General features: G+C 39.4%; 2 protein-coding genes and 1 pseudogene across 4 annotated transcripts in view; 2 read left to right on the top strand and 1 right to left on the bottom strand.

The window, feature by feature from the left end:
• TSG101 (tumor susceptibility 101) overlaps positions 1 to 2101 on the top strand; it is a 50980-nt gene extending 48879 nt beyond the window's left edge. For both annotated transcript variants that reach the window (XM_081240850.1, XM_081240851.1), the window contains 2 exons: positions 241 to 480; positions 1769 to 2101. In XM_081240850.1, the coding sequence (XP_081096976.1) occupies positions 241 to 480; positions 1769 to 1858 (330 nt within the window). In that variant the 3' untranslated portion in view covers positions 1859 to 2101. The remainder of the gene's footprint in view (positions 1 to 240; positions 481 to 1768) is intronic.
• A 19439-nt stretch (positions 2102 to 21540) lies between these two features.
• LOC308621028 (L-lactate dehydrogenase C chain-like) overlaps positions 21541 to 26344 on the bottom strand; it is a gene marked incomplete at both ends in the record, with an annotated part of 46785 nt that continues 41981 nt past the window's right edge. The window contains 1 exon segment of the mRNA XM_081241087.1: positions 21541 to 21705. Coding sequence (XP_081097213.1) covers positions 21541 to 21705 — 165 coding nt within the window.
• LOC308620109 (WW domain-binding protein 2-like) lies at positions 21797 to 25862 on the top strand (annotated as a pseudogene). The gene is made up of 2 exons: positions 21797 to 22503; positions 25815 to 25862. The product of its transcript is annotated as a WW domain-binding protein 2-like (transcript).

Below are 26344 nucleotides of genomic sequence, written 5' to 3' on the forward strand. Positions count from 1 at the left end.
TGACAAGCTTATCACTGCCATCAAAAGTGCTCAGCTCAGCATCTCCTGTTTTCACTCAGCATGTTAGAGCACACCTTTTCCTCTAACTTTGACTAATGTGATACATGAGTCTCATCCATGAGTTGTTTAAGCATTGTTTTATTAGCACGTCTGTTTCTGTGAAGTTGAATTGTAGATGTCTGACAAGCAGATCATTACAATGAGTATAAAATCATCATGCTTGGACTATTCTGTTTTCAGGCTGAGGTTGATAAAAACATAGAACTTTTGAGAAAGAAGGATGAAGAACTCAGTTCTGCTCTGGAGAAAATGGAAAATCAATCTGAAAACAATGATATTGATGAAGTTATCATTCCCACAGCCCCACTATACAAACAGATCCTAAATCTGTATGCAGAGGAAAATGCTATTGAAGACACTATCTTTTACCTGGGAGAAGCCTTGAGGCGGGGAGTAATAGACCTGGACGTCTTCCTGAAGGTATGTCTTCCTCGCTCTGCTTTCCAGGGTTTTGGAACATGTGTTTTAGAGACACTGACCTTGAAAACCACAGATCAAGAGGGTTTCTCTGTAGGAGATGGGTTAAAATTCTTTGTCTTTCCAAAAGAGAGCAAGTGAGATAAATGGCTGTGAGCAGTGTCTTCCCACCTACAGAGGGGGCTGAGGATCATCTGAGCAGGGGAAGAAAAGTGGGCTAGTGGCTGCAGTTCCCCACCCCACAAGATAGCATCAAGCTGAATGTAATCCTTCTCTCTTACTACTGTGCCTGGGTGGATCATGAGGTACAGTCAGATTTCCATTGATTCTTTCAGGTCACATCATTTAAACTGAGATCATTGACTGCCCCACCCTTATTGTTTTTGTTTTTTTCCTCTGTTAATTTTTTTAGACTTGCACAGTTTTATACCTGTTTTCCCAGATCAAACAGCCTTGCGAAGTATTGGGTTTGCCCTGCTGGTAATCGAGCCCTTCTGAATAAGGGTTATTCCAGGCTTAATGCTATTGTACAGACATGAAGATCTGTAAGCCAGGTTTGGCTGCTTCTCTCTGTTGGGTCACGAAGAGCATGGCTTTAGGAGTAATAGCAGCCATCCTTTGGATATTCAATACAGCTGCTGCTGATGCTTCAGTGCACATGTGAGGCTGGTCAGGTTGCTTGCTGATCTTGCCTATCTTACTATGAGCGTGTGGCCAAACCACTCTTGGACCTGGTGCAAGCACATGAATAGCTGGGACCCTAGAGAGGACTTCCTTTCTGTACACTGTCCCCTGCTTGGGTGTCATAGCCTAGGGAAAGATACACATGGAGAGGCAAGAGAGGTACACTGTTTGCTAGGCACTGGACAAAAGCTGGCCTTGTGCTATACTCATCCTTGCCCTTCCCGTTTTTTAGCCAAGTGGGGACAAACAGTCACAGTTTGTACAAAAGTTTTTTGTAACTTTTGTTAGGATCACAGTACAAGTTTCCCTGCCATCTTGGTTGTCTCAAGTGCAGCTTGAATTCCTGAGCCAGATCCTGCAATGTGGTGCTTTCCCTGTGAAGAAGGCCTTTGTATAGGGTCTCAGAAGACTACTTTCCTTAACACAACCTGCCAGCATCAATCCAGTGAGTTTAAAAAGCCACATGTAATAAAGTATTGGCTCCAAAGGAGAGTTGATATGAGTTTAGGTTCTTAGCTCCCACCTAGGTTACAAACTGTCTGATAGTTCATGCCTGGGCCTGGATCAGAGCCAGTCTAAACTGTTGAAACCTTTTCCCCCTTCACAGCATGTACGTCTTCTGTCCCGTAAACAGTTCCAGCTGAGGGCATTAATGCAGAAAGCAAGAAAGACTGCCGGTCTCAGTGACCTCTACTGACTCCTCTGATACCAGCTGGAGACTGAGCTCTTCTAAAGCATTCTTTTCTTCTCTTCCTTTCTCTTATATCAGTAGGTGCCCAGAATAAGTTATTGCAGTTTATCATTCAAGTGTAAAGTATTTTGAATCAATAATATATTTTCTGTTTTCTTTTGGTAAAGACTGGCTTTTATTAATGCACTTTCTATCCTCTGTAAACTCTTTTTGTGCTGAATGTTGGGACTGACTATGCTAAATAAAATTTGTTGCATAATTTTTCTCTTTTACTGAACATCTTTAGGAAAAATATATGACACCTAAATAAGAAGCTCGGCTTCTAATTTAGCAAAGTATAATGTCCATCGTGAGTTGAAATTTAGCATTATTTATCCTCTAGCATATAAAGTGACTTCTATTCAATATGGGATATAATACCACACAAATCTAAATTTTCGAATATTTGAAATTGAGGGATTTGAGTGACTTTTTTTGTGAAAGGTCCTGGGTGGTACCCTCCTCCCAGTTCCTGCCTAGATGTGTTTCCTTTCCGGGCCTGACAGAACCGTAACTGTTTTCATCAAGAAAGGAGCAGAGTGGCCAGCACCAAGCTGCACACCTGAGAACCTGTGTCAACTAGGCAAGGTGGCCTGGCCACAATTCAGGAGGAGGGGACAGTGTACACTGCCTCTCTGCACTCATTGTCATCTGAAGTCAGTCTTTCTGGTGGGTGATTCTGTAGTCAAGATGGTGGCCACCCATCCAATGATCTACATGTCCTATAAAGCTTATCTAGCAGAACAGAATTTTCTCTGTCAAAATGAGAGAGCTAGAAGGTTCATGAGGTTATAAAGAAATGAACATTCTAATTTAAGATGTTTTAAGGTATTCAGGGAGCCAGACAGCCTACTCTATACGTCTCCCAAGAGAAGAAAGACCAATTTGGTCTCACTCATCAGTGAAGAGTTTATATAGTTTAGATGTTTTCTTAAAAAATGAAAATCTACTTGTAAAAATTATCAGAATAGAAACTAGCAAGGTTTAATCTAGTGTTAGGTTTGAAGCTAACATTTAAATGAGTTATTTTTGTGTATACATTTACTTTTACATGGTAAAGGAAGTTACAGCTTTTTTATAGTATACAAATGAACATAGGTGTATTAGCCAGCCAGAATGAAATAATTAGCATACACTTGATGAAAAGAATCACGGTTTCTAAACACAATAAACACACATCATACACTGTTTTGGACCAAATGGCAACTACATACATAATATACAAGGCAAGTACTGGTACATCAGAGGTACCAAAATACCTTATTTGATGCAGTGACTTAGGAATTACAAAAAATAAGTATCATCCAACATTTGGATGCTAAATAAAAGAGCTGAGGGGCTAAACAGAGAAGTCACTCTTCCCTCCTTTGTTCCGACTTTTAGGAATTTGAGTTTATTCAAAAGTTTGACGTATTTAATCCTGTAACTAACTACTATCTCTCTTTCGGTAACTTCAGAATGGTAGTTTTAAGCAACTTTAAAACTTGCGCTCCTTCTGAATTTTCCAGAGAGTTTCTGCACCCTTTTTCAGACGGGCCTCTTCTGCAGAGGTCAGCTTTACCTTTATGAGGTCTGTAATAACATTCTCTCCCAGGATACATGGAACACTAAGGTATATTCTTCATTTATTCAATAGTGGCCCTGAAAGTAAAGACTTAAAAATTATTCCTTTCTCTTTTCTTCTAACAAAGGTCTGCAATATAAAAAACAACAGTTGCTGGGTGAATTGAGTATTTAACAGAATTGTAGTATGAACTGTGGCAGAAAAAGATACAAGGAAAGAACAGTTTAAAACAGATGACTAGACATATTTATTGTTCACATTCATCTGCCATTTTCGCACATAGGCCCCAACCTCTTGCCATGTTTGCTGGGACCAACCCTCCTGTTCCTATCTCCTTGCCTCCAAACCTCTTCCTATCAGGGAACCACTTCAAAATTCCTATTACTTTATTCCCAGTGATTTAATTCCATTGTACTTTACCTTCTCCCATTCAAACTAGCAGAGGGATCTTACCCAGGCCCCAGCTTCCCCCTGCCCGGGAGACCAACTGCTAATACTTTTGTGGTCAGTGCTTCTTTCTTAGGTCTCTTCACTGGACCTCACTGAAACTGCTAGAGAACAACTCAAAATGTGGCAAGACCTACCACAGTGGTTCCCAATGTTACTAGATATTTGTAGAGCTAGTTCACTCAGTTAAATAATAAAGATGCAATAAGACTTTTATCTAATAGAATGTATAAGAAATACCACACTAGGCCAGAACAAAGGTCTACAAAGGTAGGCCTCTTCCTCCTCTACCACCATCCCTTTGTCTCTGTCTCTTCAGCAGCAGCAGCAAAGAACAGATTTTAGGAAGAGAGGTGCTTCCACAAGATCAACTTCAAAAATTTTTATCAATGCTCTTTTACCTCTATCTTATGTTGATATTAAATATTTTTTCAAACATAAACATCCTACCTTACTCATGGTGGAAACTGGATGCACTCCTAAGATTCTTCAGAATACTTTGTTAAATCAGCACAGGTAGGGCAGCACCCCATTTCTTTTTAATCGCCTCACAGCCACTGTGGAGTTGGAAGAAATCATGAACATAAGTTAATTTTAGAAGACATACTTGTCTTTGAACATCCATATTGTGGCAGCCTGACAATGCCACAAATCTGAAATGTTTCCATCAATAATTTCTCCTAGGAATTTCTTATAGGAGTTGGTTATGTAAGGTAGGAAAACAGAGTTATGACGGTAAATACAGAGATCCAGAAGTTAATGTGAAATCAATTTTACTATTAACTGTAAAGAATATATGGCAACAATTAGAAAAAATATATTGTCAGTTAACACGTGAGTTCCTACTATATGGTAGATACTGGGTTAGGCTCAGCAGTGAGTGAGACAGACTTAGTCCCTAACTGCTTAAGAGTTTATAATGTGAATATGTTCACACCAAAATAAAAGTAGAAGTGCTAAGGAAAGAAAAGTCCGGCAGATACAACAACATATACTTAAAGGACCCAAGTCTCATCCCTCTGGCACAATTCAGGCTTACAGCTAACTTCCAAGGTACTGAAAATACAAAACATACTACCTGGCAACCACTACTTTGTGGACATTTTCCTACTGCTCAGGTCTTTATCAGTTCCTTTATCTGAGTTCAGAACCTTCGGAGAGACCAGAGCAGTGTTCACTCCACTCCACACAGGAACTAAGAAAAAGATACCCCCAAATCCATTCATTACATAGTAGTATATAACAGGTGGTGGTTGTTTTTTTTTTAACCTTAGCAAAACTGTTACAATTGCCCTGAGTGGTTTACAACTAGGAACACTCAACAGAACTATCAAAAATTCAGATGTCTAAGCCCTACCCCAAATCAGCTAAATCAAAATCTTAAGGGATGGAGCCCACAATTCTATCGTCTTGGCAGAGATTCTCCAAACAAGAAAGTGACAGTTTTGAAATTTTCAACTATAAATTTTAAGTGTTAACTTTTATCACTTCAAGTCCTTTTCCATAGCCAGGGGTTTGTATTAGATTGATTTCAAGGGTTCTTAGCCAGAAGAAAGTAAGATAAAAAGGACTGCTATCATATTAGCACCCCTCCTCCTTTTCCCTTTATTTTCTCCAGTTAATAGGAAGAATTCATGTTACTTGAATTACAATACTGACCTTTCTGAACTAGAGTATCCCAAGTTAAATGTAAACTACATCTTGTTACTTCTGTGTTAAGAAAGCCTTATAATCTTAATTGTACATATATGTAGGATTGTAGTAACATTCTCATTTTTTTCAAACTTGTATTTCTGGTAAGTTATTTTATTATAAAAATAATGTGCTAAAAATTAAAACACTACTAAAAGGACCTAAAGTAGAACAAAAGTCCTTTCACCCAGGAGGTATTTTACTTTATGATTAAATATATGATCAATACAGTCTATATTTCAGAGAGTGTGCACAGCTCAGTGGTACTTTTAGGCTTACCACTTGAGTCTCTGTGCTCTCAAAGGACAAACCATGACAGCTTTCAGAGTGGACACCAAGCCTCTGCCCAGTCAAGAAATGGAAAGGGGCAGTGGCCAGATTACAGCCACTCCCAATAACTACAGTTTTGGGGAAATGCTCTTAACTTCCATGCTACAAAGTTAAGATACCCACTGAGAAGAAAAAATTCAAGTCAGAAAAAGTTCTCACTTTAACTGATAAAACTTTTTTACATTTATCTAAATTAAAACTAAGTCTGATGTTTCATTGTGGGGGAACAAAAACAGTTCTCTATCCAACTCCAGTTACACCATAGTTTCAACAATATCTACCCAATAGAAATAAATTATGAAAACCTTTTGTTGCTACTTTGTATAGACTTTTGTTCAGAAACACACATTCATTCATGCCATTAAAAAAATTTAAACACAAATCAATATCCCTTATCAAGTCTTTGAAATAATTTTTCTCAGAGAATAATCCATTTAGAGCAAAAAGCTTAGTTAAGAGAGAAACAGAGAAACAAGTATACATGGAATATAACTGTCAGGCAAAACATAATCAGGCCTTAGTCCCACTAGGCAAGGGAAAAAAATTTGGCATAGTCTGATGTTTTGGGTATGTGAACTATTTTAAACATTATTTTATCAGAATTTTTTTCTCATTGGATTTAAAAAGTGGTAACTATTAGCCAGAAAGTTAGTGCAGATACAGTAATGGCAAACAAAAGAGAATTTCAAAAATAAAAAAGCATTACTAAGGATACACAGAGATACTACATAATATATGAAACAATCCAACAGTACATAATAATCCTGAACTTAGATGCAACTCATTGAAATGGCCTCAAAGTACATTGGAAAAAAATCGGGAAATGCTAGGTGGATTTGAGTAACTACCTTTATCAGAAACTGACAGATCAGTAATAATTAAAAATTTGTAATTTAGTAAAACTAAACCAAATCAATAAGTGTGAATGGATATAGAAAGATCATCCAATTAAGTCCATTTCCCCCCCCCCCAAATACATAAAGGAACATTTACAAAAACTGTATTAACTAGGTCACAAAGGAAGCCTTAACAGATTTCAAAGAGTGGATGTTAACCCGCATTTCTCTGATCTCAATTCAGCTACGTTAGAATCAACCGCAATATAACAAATTTTAAAATGTTTCAAAGCTAAAAGCATACTCTTAACTTGCTGAGTTAAGGAGAAAATAAAACTAGGAATTACAAAATATTTATACCTGAATGACAATAAAAGTGCCACAAAACAAAAGAAAAAGTGGTACTTACTGTTAAGTTTATATTCTTAAATGCATTTTTAAAAACAAGAAAGATCAAGGATAAAAGTTACTAACCATAAAGCAAAAGGAAGTTTTAAAAAATAAGCAGAAAGTAGTAAGATTAAAAACATCAGTATCAATAAAATAGAAAGTAATTCTTGGGGAGAGGAGGACTAATAAGTTAGAAGAACATCTAGCAAAATGAGGGCACAATGTCCCCAACAAATAATATTAGGAAACAGGAGAGGTAAGCACAAATATAGTAAAGGTTTAAAAAGTCATAAAATATGAAACACATCCCAGTATAAAACTTGGATGAAATGGACAGCTAGAAAAATTCCTAAAATGACTTAAGAAGAAATGGAAAATCTGAATAAACAAATTACATTAATGAACTTTTAACAAAAATCTAGCCCCTCACCCTTTCAACTGTTTTACAAACAAGTTATATCAAAATTTCAAGGAACAGTTTGTTCTTATGCAACCTATTGTATTAGATAACAGAAAAAGGTTTTTGGTGGGGATATAATAAAACCTTGATATCGAAACTGAGCAAAGACCAGATAAAAAATAGTAAGCTCATATTATTTATTTACACAGATACACAAGTACTAAATAAAATATTAGCAAATATACTTAAGTGGGGTTTTTGAAAAATACTTCATGACCAAGTAAGTTTTACCCCAGAAATGCAAAGATGGTTCAATATCAGAAAATCTTTTAATATATTACACTATGTGAGATTTAAAGAAAAAGATCATTTGAATTGTACAACAACCTGATGAAATTCCAAATCCATTAGGGTTTAATAAAAGTAAAACTCAACAATCTAAGAAAAAAGGAAACTTAACCTAAAAAGGTATCTATCAAAAATCCAAAACCACAAATAATGAAGAAAAATTAGAAGTATTTTCATTACAGTCAGGAACAAGACAAGGATACACCCACTATCACTGTTTCTATTTAACATCTAACTGGAGATCCTCCTAGCCAATGCAATAGGACAGGAAAAAGATAAAGGTCTTAAGTATAGAAAAAAGGCCTTATTTGGAGATGGTAGGTCTGTCTAATAGAAGATGTCCGGTAATTTGTAAACTATAGAAACTAAAGATCAGAAAGAAAACAAGAAATAACAGAGACTTGTGGGAGACCATTAAATACACCAACATGCGTTATAGTAGTCCCAGAAGGAGAGGAGAGAAAGGAGCAAACACATTCAAAGAAATAGTGGGTGAAACTTCCCAAATATGAAAAACATTAATCTGCACATTCAAGAAGTTTAAGGAACTCCAGGTAGGATATACTGAAAGGGATTCTTACTTAGACACACCATAGGTGAACTGTCAAAAGCCACAGAGAAAATATTGGAAATAGGAGAAAACAGACTCACTGCATACCAGAGAACCAAAATAAGTTAACAGCTAACTTCTAATCTGAAGCAATGGAGGCCAGAAGACAGCTGAATGACTTTCAAAGTGCTGGAAGAGAAACTCAACCAAGAATACTATATGTAGCAAATCTATATTTCAAAAATGAAGGCAGAGGGCTTCTCTGGTGGCATAGTGGTTGAGAGTCCGCCTGCCGATGCAGGGGACACGGGTTCGTGCCCTGGTCCGGGAGGGTCCCACATGCCATGGAGTGGCTGGGCCCGTGAGCCATGGCCACTGGGCCTACGTGTTTGGAGCCTGTGCTCCGCAATGGGAGAGGCCACAACAGTGAGAGGCCCGCGTACAGCAAAAAAAAAAAAAAAGAATAATAAAAAAAAAATGAAGGCAGAATAAAGACATTCCCAAATAAAGATTGAGAGAATTCACTACTAGCAGCCGACCTGCCTTACAACAGATACTGAAGAAGTTTCCTCAGGCTGAAAGGAAGTGATACCAGGCAGCAATTCATACCAACATGAAGAAAGGAGCACTGGTAATAGTGAAATATAATTTATTTATATAAATGTTTGTGTGTGTGTGTATACATACATACACACACATACACCTACCTCTTATTTAAAACACAACTGCATAAGACTATATAAAATTTATTGTTGGGCCTACAAGATATATAGATAGAAGGTATTTGACAATAACAACCAGAAGAGGAAGGGAAAGATACTAGAGTAGAGCAAGGAAGTGACACCAGACAGTAACTCAAATCTAGACAAAGAAATGAATACCAAAAATGAAAAATAAGGTTAACATAAAAAAGTTCATATATTTCTGTCTTAGCTTCTACAAAAGACTTAAGATTATATAAAGTAATAATTATAACACTGTATTGTTGAATTTTTAATACATATAGACATATACAACAATAATAGCACAAAAGTGGGTGAGGGATTGATGCTACAATGGAGCAACGTTTCTATATTTTATTGGAATTAAGTGTGCAAAAATGTGAAGTACATCCAGGTACCTTAAGCTGATACTGTAACCCCAAGAGCAACCACTAAAAAAAAAAACCCTCAAAAAACATAATTTAAAATTAATTAAATAATTAAAATGTTACTTTAGAAAATGCAAAAAAAGTCAGTAAAGGAGAAACCAAGGAACAAAAGAAGACACAAGACATAGAAACAGCAAAATGACAGGCATAAATCCAAACATATCACAGTAACAGTTAATGTGAATAAACAGTCTATTCAAAAGGCAGAGATTTTCACACTGCATAAAATGAGATCTAACTATATTGCTCTCTAGAAGAGACACACCTTTTTTTTTTTTTTTAGTACTATCTGTATTTTGGGATCATTATCCTATTTTAAGACAATAATATTTGTCTTTCTCTGACTTCATGTAGTATGATCTTCTAGGTCCATCCATGTTGCTGCAAATGGCAATATTTCATTCTTTTTTAGGGCTGAGTAATATTCCATTGTATATATGTGCCATATCTTCTTAAACCATTCACTCAGTATGAGAATCTCTAGGTCCATCCATGTTGGCATTATTTCACTCTTTACTTCATACACACACACACACACACCATCATCTTTATCCATTCATCTGCAGTGGACATTTAGGTTGTTTCCATGTCTTGGCTATTGTAAATAGTGCTGCTATGAACATAGGGGTGCATGCATCTTTTCAAATTATAGTTTTCTCTGGATATATGCCCAGGATTGGAATTGCTGGATCATATGGCAACTCTATTTTTAGTTTTTTGAGGAACCTCCATTCTGTTTTCCATAATGGCTGCACCAACTGACATCCCCATCAACAGTGTAGGAGGGTTCCCTTTTCTCCACACCCTTTCAGTGTGTTATCTGCAGACTTTTTTAACAGCAGCCATTCTGGCCGGTGTGAGGTGATATCTCATTGTCATTTTGATTTGCATTTCTCTGATGATTCATGATGTTGAGCATCTTTTCATGTGCCATATAAATTTTAGGATTATTTGTTCTAGTTCTATGAAAATAGTCATGGGTAATTTGACAGGGATCACATTATATCTGTAGCTTGCTTGGGGTAGTATGGCTATTTTAACAATATTAATTCTTCCAATCCAGAAGCATGGGATAGCTTTCCATTTCTTTGAATCATTTTTGATTTCCTCTATCAATGTTTTATGGTTTTCAGCATATAGGTCTTTCACTTCCTTGGTTTATTCCTAGGTGGTTTTTTTTAATGTAATTTTAAACAGGATTTTTTTAACTTTCTCTGATATTTGATTGTTAGTGTAGAGAAATGTAACTGATTTCTGTATATTAACTTGTATCCTGCTACCTTGCTGAATTCATTTGTTAGTTCTAATAGTTTCTGTGTGGTCTTTATTATTCTCTACATAGAGTATCATGTCATCCGCAAATAGTGACAGTTTTACCTGTTCCCTTCCAATCTGCATACCTTTTATTTCTTTTTCTTGTCTGATTGCTGTGGCTGGGACTTCGATACTACATTGAATAGAAGTGCTGGGGCTTCCCTGGTGGCGCAGTGGTTGAGAGTCCGCCTGCCGATGCAGGGGACGCGGGTTCGTGCCCCGGTCCGGGAGGATCCCACATGCCGCGGAGCGGCTGGGCCCGCGGGCCGTGGCCGCTGGGCCTGCGCGTCCGGAGCCTGTGCTCCGCAGCGGGAGAGGCCACAACAGTGAGAGGCCCGCGTACCGCAAAAAAAAAAAAAAGAAAAAAAAAAAGAAGTGCTGAGAGCGGGTTTCCCTGGTGGCTCAGTGGTGAAGAATCCACCTGCCAATGCAGGGGACACGGGTTTGAGCCCTGGCCTGGGAAGATCCCACATGCTGCAGAGCAACTAAGCCCGTGAGCCACAGCTACTGAGCCCATGAGCCACAACTACTGAGCCCATGTACAACAACTACTGAAGCCTGTGCGCCTAGAGCCCGTGCTCCGCAACAAGAGAAGCCACTGCAATGAGAAGCCCACGCACCACAATGAAGAGTAGCACCCACTTGCCGCAACTAGAGAAAGCCCGCGTGCAGCAACAAAGACCCAATGCAGTCATAAATTAATTAATTAATTGACTGATTAATTTTTTTAAAATACAGTAATTTGGCTGAATATCACAACCTAGATTTCTGAGCTCCAGATTCATAATCAGCTACCAGCTACCTGTTTGATATCTCCTGAGTATCTTTTCAGATATCTCAAATTTAACATGTCCCAATTGGAAATCTTGGTTTTTCTCCCCTAAACTCAACACTCCCTCCTACTTCCTTCACTGACTCCCACCTCCTTGAGAGCATCACAATCCAGGTAAATGGAACTACCATCCAATCAATCGCTCAAGGTAAAAATCCGCAAGTCATTGTTTACTCTTCCCTGTCCCTCACTGTACAACATCTGTCAGTGGTCCTGCATGTTTTATTTCCAAAGTATATCTTAAATTTGTCCACTTTGTGCATGTGCACCAGTGAGGAGTCTAGTACCATCGTGGAGGGTTAGTCAACACAGTATTGTGCTTTCACTTCAGCACCCTCAGCAACCTGGAGAACAGCGCGGATATGAAAGCCTCTAAAGCTTGGATCTACGCACTACGATCCAGCAAATTATCTTTCCATATATGCTAGTATTGAAAGAAATCTTCGTTATGGTACACACACTGATTATGCAAGACACATGTTAAATTAACAAAACAGGAAGCGATTCTGGCTATATCAGTAGTTTAGAGTTTAATACCCATTATTTTTCTCTACCAAGTTACTAAACCCACCCTCACACACACACAAAATTATTAGTCACTGAACAGCCAAAATAAAGGTGACCTGGATTGGAAACAATAATCACTTTGCAGTGGAGACTGTGTTAGATAATACTGGAAATCATTAATTTAAACGTGGACACATTTCTCTGGATTAAATCAAGGTATGTTTCTCTTTATCTGGCCTGCACCTGCTGTGATAATCACTATGTTGAGTTTGCAGTGACAAAGTAATCTGGGGAAAGATTTGAATAGAAAACATTATGGGAGAAAACATCTAAAATTTAAGTACACATTTCCTGTTCAGCTCAATCACCACACTTCTTACTAAAGAGTGAGCTCCCTCAGATCTTCTACTATGCCCACAGCACTCTTAATTTCAGGAAACTAGTACTAAATTTTCCTTGGGGGCTTCCCTGGTGGCGCAGTGGTTGAGAATCTGCCTGCCGGTGCAGGGGACACGGGTTCGAGCCCTGGTCTGGGAGGATCCCACGTGCCGCGGAGCAACTAGGTCTATGAGCCACAACTGCGGAGCCTGCGCGTCTGGAGCCTGTGCTCCGCACCAAGGGAGGCCGCGACGGTGAGAGGCCCGCGCACCGCGATGAAGAGTGGCCCCTGCTCGCCGTAACTGGAGAGGGCCCTCGCACGGAGGCGGAGACCCAACACAGCCATAAATAAATAAATAAATAAATAAATAAATAAATAAATAAATTTTAAAAAGAAAAAAAAAAATTTTCCTTGTACATTTGTTTTAAAAACCTCCTAACATGGGCCTCCCTGGTGGCGCAGTGGTTGAGAGTCCGCCTGCCGATGCAGGGGATACGGGTTCGTGCCCCGGTCTGGGAGGATCCCATATGCCGCGGAGCGGCTGGGCCCGTGAGCCGTGGCCGCTGGGCCTGCGCGTCCGGAGCCTGTGCTCCGCAATGGGAGAGGCCACAACAGTGAGAGGCCCGCATACCACAAAAAGAAAAAAAAAAAAAAACCTCCTAACATACATACCTCTTGCACTTTATAGAATAAAAGGTCAAAATGTACATTGTTCTGGTAAATGAGAATGTTTACTTAGAGATAGATGTGGTATGAAAAGACCCTTGAACAGGGAGATATTGGTTCATTCATTTGTTCATACAATTACCTCCTGGGTGCCAAGTAAATAAAGTACAGTAGTTAAGAGCTTAGGCTTCTGAGTCAAAACAAAGGGATCAAATCTTTACTCCATCACTTTTATTTAACCTTGATGTGCAGGTGCATCATCTATGAAACATCATAGAATTGTGCTGAGGTTATTAAATAAAATAAAGTGCTTTAGCTCAGTGGCTGGCACAAAATGGGCAATCAATTAATGATTCCTGTCATGATAATTACTATTACTGCTGCTCACAGGAACTCAGTCTGGTGCTGTAGGAAGCCCTGTAAACAAATTAAGTACAACCTAATGAAATCTGAACATGTTATGAGACTACAGGGTAGGGAGCAACCAACTTTATAACAATTGGGGAAGTCATGATATAAAGATACGATTTTCTTAGATATTTATTAATGTACTATTAGAATATTTATAGTATTTAGCTACGACAGTAACCTTTGCTGGAAATAATATTTAGGATTTTCATGAAAGGGCTGCCATGTTGCAGATCCACTGTCTCACCCATCAATTTGCCTTCATCAGCATCCACAAAGGCAAGTTCATCACTCAAGCCCTAAAAAGACATCAGTCAAGTGGGAGAGGGGGCATCTGGATTAACTGGAGAATGAAAGAAATTTCTTATACTGGCAATCTGTATCTACCTTATGAATTATCAGACTCAGGGAAGACGTACTGAATCTGTTCAACATTTCATCATGATATAAAAGTCCAAACTAGAAGAGATACAAGCTACAAGGAGGAAAGCTTCAGCTCACAATTAGGAAAACAAACAGAGAAGCCATTTAATAAACAGAACAGTCTCTGGAGGTAGTGAACACCTCTTCAATTTAAGCTGAGGCTGCACAATGATAAAGAAGGGATTCTGTAGAAGGAATTTCTCACTGGACTATGAGCTCCTAGAGAAGAGGAAATCATTCATTTTCACTCATCTGGTGCTTAGCATTAACCTGGCACACAGAAGCTCAATAAAAGTTTTTTGAATAAATAGGTTAAAATATAGGGCCCTTTCCAACTCTAAAATTTTATAGTTCTTTTATCAAGCAATGTTACATGCAAAAAGGAATCAGTACTGTATATTTCTAGCATGCTACTTCATATGTAATAAAGGAGGAAAATTATATATTGTATTTGCAAAAGAAACTCTAGAGGATACAAAAGAAACTGACAAATGGTTTCCTAAAGTGGAATTTAGGGGAAAGGTTGGATGGAAACAAGATGAAAGTGTGATTTCTCTATGTACATCTCTTTTTTTTTTAAACATCTTTATTGGAGTATAATTGCTTTACAATGGTGTGTTAGTTTCTGCTTTAAAACAAAGTGAATCAGCTATACATACTATGTATATCTTTTTATATTACTTTTATTTTTTAACCTTGTAAATGATTACCTTTTGAAAAATAATGTTGTAAATAACTACATATTATCTTTATTATATATTATTAAAATCTTCACTGAAAAAACCAATGGCTTTGAGCTAGTACTTAGAAATAAATGATCAAGTATCCATAATTTAAGTAATGTCCAACTTATATTGTTGGATCTTCTTACTTTATTCTAATTAATGGAAATTCAAAGCCAAGCACTTTAAACTTGATTATAATTTATTAGCCTAGAAGTCTAAACTGTATCACAAGGAAAAGGTTGTTGCCTAATGAGATGCCAATGCTTTCTGGATACTCTAAATTATTTACAGAGATTATAGTAGCATAGAGCAGAATTACACTATTGACAAAATTACCTTTGAAAGATAGTTTTTAAAATGTTCTGTGTAGAAATGAGCACACCTAGCACTCAGATCTTGGGTTATAACATCATGCTCCAATAAAAGGAATCAGGGCTCCTTGGGGAAAAAAAAAAAGGCTGATTTACGACTGAAGCAGAAAATATATGACACGAAGAAGCTGAAAGATCTTATATGCCAGAAACTACAGAAGTGCTCAAACTAAACAAAAACCCTATGTTGATGGGGTATGTCAAAGGGACACAGTAGTCAACTGAATGAGCTCCCAATGGCCAAAGCTGGAACGACTTGAGAAACAAAATAAAGATGCGCTTAATTATAACCCCAAATATAAAATAAAATTCATGAGCCCATACTGATATTAGTAAATGACTGAATGAATGAATAAAAAGGAGAGAAAAGACAAATCTCCTATGCAGAAGAATCCCAAATAATTTATGAAGATACTTTACTCCCAAGGAGAGGGAACATAACTCCCCACTCCCTAAGTGTGGGCTGTACAGAGACTTCCTTCCAAAGAGCACAGCATGGAAAGACGGAAAAAAGAGTAATTTTACAGTAGAGAAACCTAACACTACCTCAGCAAGTGACTGAGGTCAACATCAACTGTAATAAATCACGTTGATAGTATGTTTTCTGGAAATGATGTGATGAAAATGCTACCTAACTTCTTTGTCTTCCTCCCCAAAATCCATTATTTCAGTCTCACCATGAGAAAACCCCAAATTCCAATAGAGGAGCATTCTACAAAATATCTGACCAGTACTCCTCAAAACTGCCAAAGTCATCAAAAACAAGAAAAGCCTCAGGAATTCCCTGGTGGCCCAGTGGTTAGCATTCAGTGCTTTCACTGCCAGGGCCTGGGTTCAACCCCTGGTTGGGGAACTATGATCCTGCAAGCTGCGTGGCATGGCTGGGGAAACAAAAATACACAAGGAAAGCCTAAAAAAGAAATTGTCATGGTCTAGAGGAGTCTAAGGAGACATGAATGACTAAATGTAATGTGGTATCCTGGAAGGGATACTAAAACAGAAAAAGAACATTAGGTAAAAACTAAAGTATGGCCTTTAGTTAATGACAATGTATCATGTATATATTATCTATATACACTTACCTATTCAGGCAACTTGAAACAGTCTGTGGCTTTTTTCTCCTCTATAAAATAGATCTAATAATTACTTTTCAGGGCTGTTAGAGAATGTATACAAAGCATATTGTTATTATAATCAATGTTGTAAACAAATGTGTTGGTTTTCATGTATGTGTATTCTTCTTAGCAATGAGGACACTGCTGACAAAGACATAGCTGGTAGGACAAAATGCGTCATGAGGAATTCATATGATTGCTGGAAGCAGCAGGTGACAGTACCTGATGCTCTCGGTGCCTTATGTCATTTAGACGTGAAATCCAGGCCTAATCTTTTAAATCCAATAAATCATGCCAGGATTAAAGGCTACAGAAAGGTAGCTTGAAGAAATCTTATATTCCATTAATAAAAGCAAATCATAGCTAAAAGAGTTTATTATGATTTACCAAAACGTTATGGGTTCAGATCAGGGTAATATTCTTAGAAAGGGGTCAGATCTTTTTAGTCCTGTGTCTCTCCATTAAAAGTGGAAGCTAACTTTATTAGCTACATCAATACTAAGAAAACTAAACACTAAAACTAACCTAACATGAATAAAGAAGGAAGGGAAATAAAAATAGAGACCAGGAAATGGGAGAGAGATTTTTAAAGGAAAACGATTATTGTATTTGTTACTAGTAGGACACCTACCACAACTGACAAGTTGCACACTCTTTTTCTGCCACCTATTTCTCCAGTTGTTTTACTTGTGAGCAGAGTTTCCTAGTCAAGCAAAGGGGGACCTCATAGTATCACCACATGAGTGAAAGTGAAATGTCAACATGCTTTCACATAGAGACGCTTCTAACACATAGGATACCATCCTAAGAACTAGAAAAAGCAGCCCCCTCTGGGTGGAACAATTAGAAAAGAGCACCTGTTCCTCTGGGTTAAGCCAGCAGGGGCTGGATAGGCCCCCATTCACCTCTTGAACTAGACACAACCTGCACAATGGTATGTGGCGGCCTTGCCTCCAACTAAGGAAAACTTGGTTAACCCAATGGCACAGAGCACATAACTTACTTTTTCTGGGGGGTGGGGGAAAAGGTAGATTTTTAATAACTGCTTTTATCACCAGGTTAAGTCATGCAGTTACAAAGTAGTTAGAAATTTCTGAAAGGATATTATTATTTAAAAAACTCATTCTTACATAAATAATATCTAGTACTTCATTGGGACACTACTGTTCAAAAGGTCCTGACCAAACAACTCCCAAACAAAACACAACCCTAGGCTGTTTCCAGCCCACTGGGAATGAAGCCATGCGCAGAAGATGAGGCCTGTAAAAGACGACACAAAGTCAGGGCAAGTCAGAGCCTTTGGTAATGCTCAGAGCCGCCAGCCAGACTCCAAAGACAGAGCTCAAGTGGTTTCTCCTGAGACACTCTACTTGAATTATTGTTCAATTAGTCAACACAACACATCTTCAAAAGAGAACAATTAACATGATAAGGAGATGACTGCATTCTTTGGGTTGTATGTCATAATTGTGGTTAGTAAATTCTGACAGTCTTAACAAAATAGCCTCCATCATTTGCAGGTATGAAATTCTCTACCAGGCTTTTTATTTTTGCTGGATGACAAAATGCGATTGATAAGCTATAAATGATACTGTTTTATGTTATAAAAATACTAGCTTTTTTCATTTATTATATTTACAGGCATTCACTGCTTGAGTCAAGGTTAGGCTTGTTAAGTGATTAAAGGCAACTTCATTACAGCAGCATGTATTTATTTTATTCTAAAAGAATAAAATGCATAAAGAGAAAGTTTGTTTGTAACCTGTCAAAAATTGAGCTATTTTGCTGACGTAAAATACCAGTAACTCACTTGAGGACCATGCTACCTTCTGAAAATGCCATATACCTGCTTCTTACATGTGTCAAAGCACTTGATAGACTTGTCCAGAGATGAAGCGGCAAGCTACTGACTGCTCTTGAACAACAGGTGCTTCCCTGGGGCTACAGCTGACTGTGCTGGGAAGCAGCTGGATCAAGGCAGCACAGGCAGATGGAAAAAAACTTTTTATTTAAAGGCAAAATGCCCAAATGGCTCTCTGGCATAGCTAATTTCTACTATCCCGTATTCGCTTATACATGATCCCCTAACCTGAATTTTCTTCTTCTTAAGGGGCTGATTTGGATTAAATTGTTGAGAATGTGTATAACTTACTTTTAATAAGATGCACAGGCCATAGCAACTGATCCACTTCCTTACTGGGATGAATGGCCTCTTCTGAAACGAAAATCTTAAAAGTCACGCTTGACGGTCGCCATCTTGAGGAAAAACTGCAAAGCCACAAAGCCTCTTCCGATTGATCTGGAATTGGTCTGTAGTGAAAGGGGGCATATAGAGAACTCCTGGGCCCCGGTGGGTAAGGAGGCGCTGCAGACACACAGGGAACGACAATGACCAGCAAAGCAGCTGGATAATTTCTGGCCAGCAGCCCAGCATCCAGGAGGCAAACCAAGGGGAGGAGGAGGAAGGTGGGTACAGTGAAGAGGGGTTGAGAGGGCGTGAAGGAAGGAAAAGGGTCTGCTCCACCAAAAATGAGACCTACCGCCGGTAAAGTTATTTCAGCCTTTGCCCTGAAGCCTCTGTTCTTCCTTCCCTCCGCCCCCCGCGCCCCCATTCTTCTCCTCCCCCAGCTCTTAGCTCCAGGACCGAGCCCAGGGTCCAAGAGCCCACAGTCCCCAGGCTCTGGGCCTAGGACGTCCAGGCGCGCGGTACTTCTGGCCACCCTCACACGGGTGAAGGGCCAGCCGCCCCTCAGCGGGATGCGTGCCGCCTGCAGGGGACACAGAGTCAACGCCAGGCAAAAAGCATACACTCCGGCGGCGCCCACTCTCCTGCTAGCCCGCAGCACTCCCGCGGCCCAGCTCATGGCCACCCGAGGAAGAGGAAGAAAATGGAGGAAAGCGGAGGGAAAGCTGGTTGAAGCTCAGAGGAGGAAAACCTTTAGCTACTGAGGCTGCGTAAGGCGGCGCCCAGCCCGTGCAGACCAGGTGCAGGCGCGAGGCAAGGAGGCGAGCTCTGAGGCACTGCGCCTGCGCCTGCGCCTGCTGTTTGTTGCAGGTTGAGGTTCCTGTGGCTGGCGGGTTTCAGAGAGGCTCCTTGGGCTCCAAGCGCACGAGGTGCAGCAGGCACACTTAACTAGAGGGCCTCAGCTCTCAAACGGAGTGTTCCTTGCCCAGAATCCACCAGGGAGCCCACGTAAATTTATTTCTAACGAAATCTTGTCCAGATGTATCGGATAAGGGCTTTTTGACTCTTGATTGGAAATTTTTCACCAGGGCTTTGGGAGAAAGGGATCTCAGGGCTACTGTTTACCACCCAAATATGAGCTGAAGTAGAAAAAACATTTAATTTAAACCCTCTATGCAAAGGAGATTTTTAAATAAGATACAAAACCCTAAGAATTTGATCAGGGCAGTGCTAATTGATAACCATATATACAATTGATAACCATTTCTACAACTCATTATTTATGAAGTCGTTAAATGTAGAATCTAATAAAATCCCCCTCTCATCCGTTAATTTGGGATAAACCAAGGTTTCCAATTCTCCCACCACATTCTACCCAATTAACTGTTTTCTTACTCATTTGTGAATCATAAAACATAATACACATCTGACAAATTCTTTTACAAAATGTAAAGCGGTGTTTCTCAACTTTTTTTCATTATCTTTCCCTCAAGAGCTTCTTCAGACATTAACCCTAATCGTTCAGCTCCCTCACCTGCCCCCAAAGCATGAGATTAAATATCATGGAGTGAGACTTTTGTCTGGTAGGGTTGAGCTTTGGAGAGCCAAACCCTTGTAATATCAAAGATTTTTTTCACCAACCCTGCCCCCACTCAAGAACCAATTTTCACCCCCTTGGGGCAATATTGCTCCAGCTGAGAACACATGATGTACAGCAGTTTTATTTCCTAGAATATTCCCTGTAGAAAGTATATTTTGCAGCTTTTTGATCTCTGCAAGGATCTCCTAAAATGAAGCTTTAATTTGGTGTAAGAGAGGAGCTTAAAACAATGTAAAATCCACAGAAGACTCCCCTCCCCCCCCATCCTAACTAAACTCTCACGACCATATTTTGTACATTCAAGGGAAAAGTTGAAAAAAAAGTAAAGACAACAAAATAATGGGAAACTAATTATGTTCAGTAATAGATGACTGAAATGAAAGCTATTAAATAGCAAGAGTAACAGAGAGTGAACTGTAAATCTCTGACCAAATGGGTTTGCCTCCACTAGAGCCATGTAGGCCCTCAGGGTCCGCATATATGCCTTCTAATTTTTCCCACTGGTCCTGTCCTAGTCTAATTTGTAAATTACCTTGGTCCTGATTTTTTAGTTTTTGTTTCACTGTGTATTTCCTATAGCTGCCTTAAATTCTTTGTGGAATCAAGGAAATATATATTTTTGTATGAAGCACATGCACTCCTACCTTGGACACCAAGAGGGAGCTACCAATTGACTGTTACCAAGCATCCATCAATAACCAGTTAGATGAGGTTCCCTAAACACTCACTGCAAAATACTTGAGGGCAGAAATCATGTCATACTGAACTCATAACCATAACACAGCAAGCATAGTAGTAGTTTGCTAAAAGAATAACCTAGAGGATGGTCTAAACTCCCTGTGTGGTATTTCAACAGAGGGACCAAATCAACTATTTGAGTTTATATTAATTGGTATAATACTTGCAGGGTTGAAGATATTTCATTTAATTTTTTTATGCCATGAAGTTATATTTCTATTTTCCTTCTGATATACATTGTCTTAAAAATAAGTACTTAGAAAAGATTATATATAAACACATAAAGTTAATGAAGCAATATAAAGTGAATATGCTGGTGCCCTAATGGAAGAAAGCACAAAATGAAATTTCAGTACTAGAAATGTTGTTGTTTTATGAGAAGAATCATAAGTTCTATATTAAATGGATTATTATACATATTCTACTAAACCTGAAGACAACTTTTACATATATGACATACTTAGGAAGTATAACTTACATCTGTACAGGTTGAGTATCATTAGAATAGAGTAATAGAGAAATTCCTTTACCATTTCCTTTTTCTAGCCTTGAGAGGCTGGAGTTATGTCATAGGTCCAATGTTCTTTTATTTTTTAAAGATCAGGTGAAAATACTTTCAAAATGTAAAATATACAGTCTACTATCTTCTGTTCTATAAAACATGGAACATTAAAAGGTTTTAAAATATCAGGTCTTTTTGGACATCCCAAAGTGTGTTTGCACTCTTCTTTAAAAGGGCCTCCTCCTCAGAATTCAAGTTAACTTTCACAACATCTGAGACACCATTTTGGCCCAAGACACAAGGGATACTGAGAAAGATTTCTTCTTTTATTCCATATAAGCCCTAAAAGGCAAAATTAGGTTATTATTCAGTAACCTGATATGGAAAAGCAGCTATGCAAGAGAGCTTCAGAATAAGAATATACAGAGAGACTATGGAGCTCAAGAATCATTCGGAGGGCAGTGGAGTGATCGTCAACAATACGAAGAGCATCCTAATGTCCTATGACCGTAAGAGCTTGTGTTTAATGACATGAAGAATGTGCCAGATGCCTTTAAAGGGGCCAAAAAGGGCACTGTCTATTTTACTCCTTACCCTTGTCATATTTCTTTCTAAGCGGAATGCCATGCAGTCTGATGAAGGACTGTGAGATCAAGCAGGCTGTGTTTGGTGTAAAATAATCAAGAGAACAGTGAAGGCAGAAGCAGGAAGTGGCTGTGCAGGCTCTGCTTTGTATAATCTTTACATCAGGGGATGCCACTGGGTTTGGACAACAGATGCTAACAGGTGGCTTCCAGAGGTGAAGCCGCCGGTGGAGCCTAAGGTTCCAGGTACTCACATGCTCAGCAGGGTTTATGTAATTCCCCTGCCAGTCACCAATGGAATGTACTGCTGCCTTCCTGGCTACCACCTGGCTTCTATCCAGGACCTTCCATGATGGACAGGGCCATGGAATAGTTGCAGCCATGGCCACCACCCTATCCTAGGGCCATGGAACCTCCCATCAGCAGCCCTGATGTTCCCTCCACTCCTGCAGCTGAAGCCAAGGCTGTAGAGGCAGCTGCTAGAGCCTGTTACAACCTGGGTAACCCACACAATGCCTACATGCCCACAAACCAGCCTCCACCTCCTCCCTGGAAGGTAAGAAGACCCAGTAGACCTCTCACACCTATCTGCCCCCTACCACCCATTGCCTTTTCTTACTCCAGAATGTAGGGTTGGAGGAGGCAATGGGAAGGTCTTGTTGTTCCTCCAGGTGTGCCTGTAAAGTTACCAGGAACCAGCGTTGAGAAAGGGAGAGGCTCCTTGACCCTGGAGTGGTGCCTCCCAGCTTCCCATAATAGTTCAGAGCCCACAGGCACTACTCAGCCAAGCTTCCCTCTCACCGTCTCTGGGGCTCTCCTCAGGAGCTCAGCGTTCCTGTTTTACTCTAGTGGCCCACAGAGGGATTCCCTATCCACCTTTTCCACTGCAGTCCAACTCCCTCATTTTCGTAGCCACTTTATACTCAACCTCATGATCTGCATCAGAACAGCCACATGTCTTCTCCTCAGGGTCCCCTGCCAGGCTCTCCTCACATTCACTCCACTCTGGTCCGTGCCTCGCCATGGAAGGCCACTGTCCCACCAGACTGTCAGCCCACATTCCCTTCCCAGCCACATTCCAGCTGCAGTCACACTTGCCTGCCCCCGCTTCCCTTTCCTGTCCTTGGTCATTCTGTTGCTCCCTCTGTGTAGCACAATACCTTTCAGAGCTTTAACATGAGCTGCCAGGGGTTGGGTGGCATCAGGAACAAGGCAGCGTGGCAGGGGCAAAAGCCCTCCTGCCTTCCGTGCTAGTGTTTCAGGAATTTGCTCTCTCTCCTTTCACTGTATCTCTTCCTACTAGAAAGGGCCTCTTGGATTAGAACTGGAAATGTATGTCCATGCCATTATGCCACTTGGGGGCTGCTGGGCAGACTGGAAACAAGGGCCCTGACCTCCAAGGCTGCCCTGGCCTAGCCCTGTGTACTGCCATGACCTGCTGCCCACCCTCAGCCTATCCTCTTCCCTTTAACCGTCATGCCTGGTTGGCAGTATGACCCCTGGATGCACTGAAATTTGCTTCCTTTCCTCATAGACTGGCCATGAAGTGAGGAAATGGTTATTTAAAGAGAATTCCCTATTTATCTGACAAAAAATCAAGCTAATATATTAATGTTAAATAAACTCTATTGGCAACTTTATTTGTTGAAAATGTGAAGTAATAAAAAAGAACTGGCAAAAAAGATTAAGAGCATACAAATGATTTTGCTCTTTATGTCAAATGTTTAAGTATTTCCTATAAACTATAACTCATCCACTGATTTGTTCAGTAAAGACTATGAAATTCCCATATTACTCAATCTCTTTTCAGGAGCATTCATTTGACACCTCCCTGACTCTTCTTCAGGAGCCCTCTGGGGGTAATTGCTTATTCTCCCACAGCCCTTTGTATCCTCAAAAGAGGAAGAATGTGGAATCCACTGTATACTCCTCACTGTCTCTTCCAAATTATTAATCCCTTGCTCTCTTAAAAACAAAAAAAATTCCCCCTATTTTTTGAGGCCCATCTTATTCAGCTCTTCTTCCCTTTCTAATGACCGTCTACAAACCTCTTGAGTTTTCCATCTCATTCGTAACAGATTTTGACACCAGCAATCTTCTCTCTCTGTCCCAGTTTGTGCCATTATCCTTGGTGACTTAACTGTCCATGTGGATAAATGAACCAATTCCCTTTCTTTCCAGTTTCTTGTCTTCTTTAGCTCATGGGACCTTCTCCCACCCCAAGTATCTTACTCTGAACCTTGTTATGAGGTTCCTCCATATCCAACTTATATTCCTTTCTTGTAACTCTTTTGCTACACCCTAAGACCCTTTGCCTATTTTAATTTTTATAAATATTTCTTAAATTCTTTATTACTCATTTCTTTTTGTAATTTATTCATTTGTATGTAGATAACATTTAAGGGCAATGGTGTTGAATTTGACTGTGACCCTTTAGCAGAAGGTCAAACTCATTTTTAACAAGTATAGAAACCAAAACTACCTACACCTCTATCTATCTCTGTCTTCCTCTCTTCTCTCTCCCCCTTTAACAAAACTCCACAAGTAAAACCCAAACCCAGATGAATTCAGTTATCTACTTTCTCCACTCCTGCACTCAGGTCCCTAGAGAAAACCACACAACCAAGCTGATCTTTAACTTTTGTCAAAATTAATGCTTATCTACCTCAAATAAGCATCCACCTGACAGTAATTCTGCCTTTATTTTTTGTCAAATTCTATTTCTCACAATCTACAAAGATGCTTTCAAATCTTCTCAAACATCTGACTTTTCTATACTTCCCTTGACTTTCAGTAGATGATTTTGTCTCCTTTCACTAAAAAGATAGAAGTCATCAGATGCTTCCAATGCCAAACCTACAAACCTATATGATTCACTACCTATCTTCTCTTTGTTATCCCCTATTAAAAAAAGATAGTTGTCCCTCCTCCTTTCTAGGACTAATACCTTCACCAATGCTCTGGATCCCACCCTCTCTGCTTATTACTTCTATCTTCAATATCTTCTTTACATCTTATCTTTTAAACAACAACAACAACAACAAAAAACTTGCCTTGCCCTGATTTTCCTCTCCAGTTACTGCTCTCTCTCCTTAATTTCACAGCCACTTACCTCAAAAGAGCTGTTTATACTGGCTTTAATTTCTCCAGTCCACTTAAAAGGTTCTCAGATGGAGGTGATTTTGCCTCCCAAGGGACATTTGGTAATGTCTGGAGACATTTTTTTTAACATCTTTATTGGAGTATAATTCTGGAGACACTTTTGATTGTCAGAACAGGTACGCTACTGGCATCTAATGAGTAGAGGCCCGGGATGCTGCTAACATCCCACAATGCACAGGACAGCCCCAATAATGAAGAATTATCCAGCCCAAAATCAACAGTGCCGAAGTTAAGAAAACCCTGGTGTACTCCAATCAGATTTTTTCATTTCTATTACTTTATTAAACATCTGCTAAGGTTATCAATGACCTCTGTTACTTTATCTTCCTGGCATTTTTAACCTTCATTTTATATGACTTCACATAAATCAACAACAGAAAACCAATCCTTTCATCTTTAAGGCATCCTCCTGTCACTTGGTTACCATGATTCCATGTTCTCTTGGTTTTTCTTTTAACTCTGGCCACCACTTAGTCACCTTCGTGGACTCACACTATAAACTCTGCTGTTAATACTGAAACTCCTCAAGACTCAATCTCAATCTATCTTCTCACTTTATACTCTCTCCTTAGGCAAGCTCGTTGAAATTCATGGTTTCAGTTACCATGTGTAAGGGATATCTACTGTCTTTGCTTGTCTAGTATCTCTTTCTCTTTTTTTTTTTTTTTTTTTTTAATGTTGACAGAACCTCTCTTTTCCTTTCAGGAACTGCCTCTCTCCAAACTGACAAGTATCACAGGAATGGACAAGTGATCCCAGAAAGGCCAATTATCAAGAAATTAATATGGGTAAAGGGAGAGGCAGGGTCCTGATACTATAGGTTCTAAGCCTGCAGATGCTGGGGGCCATCTTTGTTGCCCCATGGAAAAAGTCCACATGAGCTTGAAGCCAATAAGAGTGAAAAGATGAGCCAAGACTGTGGAGAGAAAAGGTAGCTCTAATGATATAGTCTGAGCATGTGGTTCAGGCCTCCTTGGCATTTCAGTTACATGAGCCAATATATCTTCTTTTTGCTGAAGCTAGTTTGGGTTGGCTTCTGTGGCTTTTAACTAAGAGTCCTAATATACACTTTTTATGCTGATGATGCTCATATTTATAACTCCAACCCAAAACTCTTTTATGAATTCCAGAAGCTTGTGCCCAACTGCCTATTTCCTCTCAGATATTGCAAAGGCACCTCAAATTCAATTTCTCCATAACTACAAACATGATCTTCAAACCTGATTCTCTTTGAA

Source organism: Mesoplodon bidens (assembly GCF_964165515.1).
Source record: "Mesoplodon bidens genome assembly, chromosome: 7".
NCBI lineage: Eukaryota > Metazoa > Chordata > Mammalia > Artiodactyla > Ziphiidae > Mesoplodon > Mesoplodon bidens.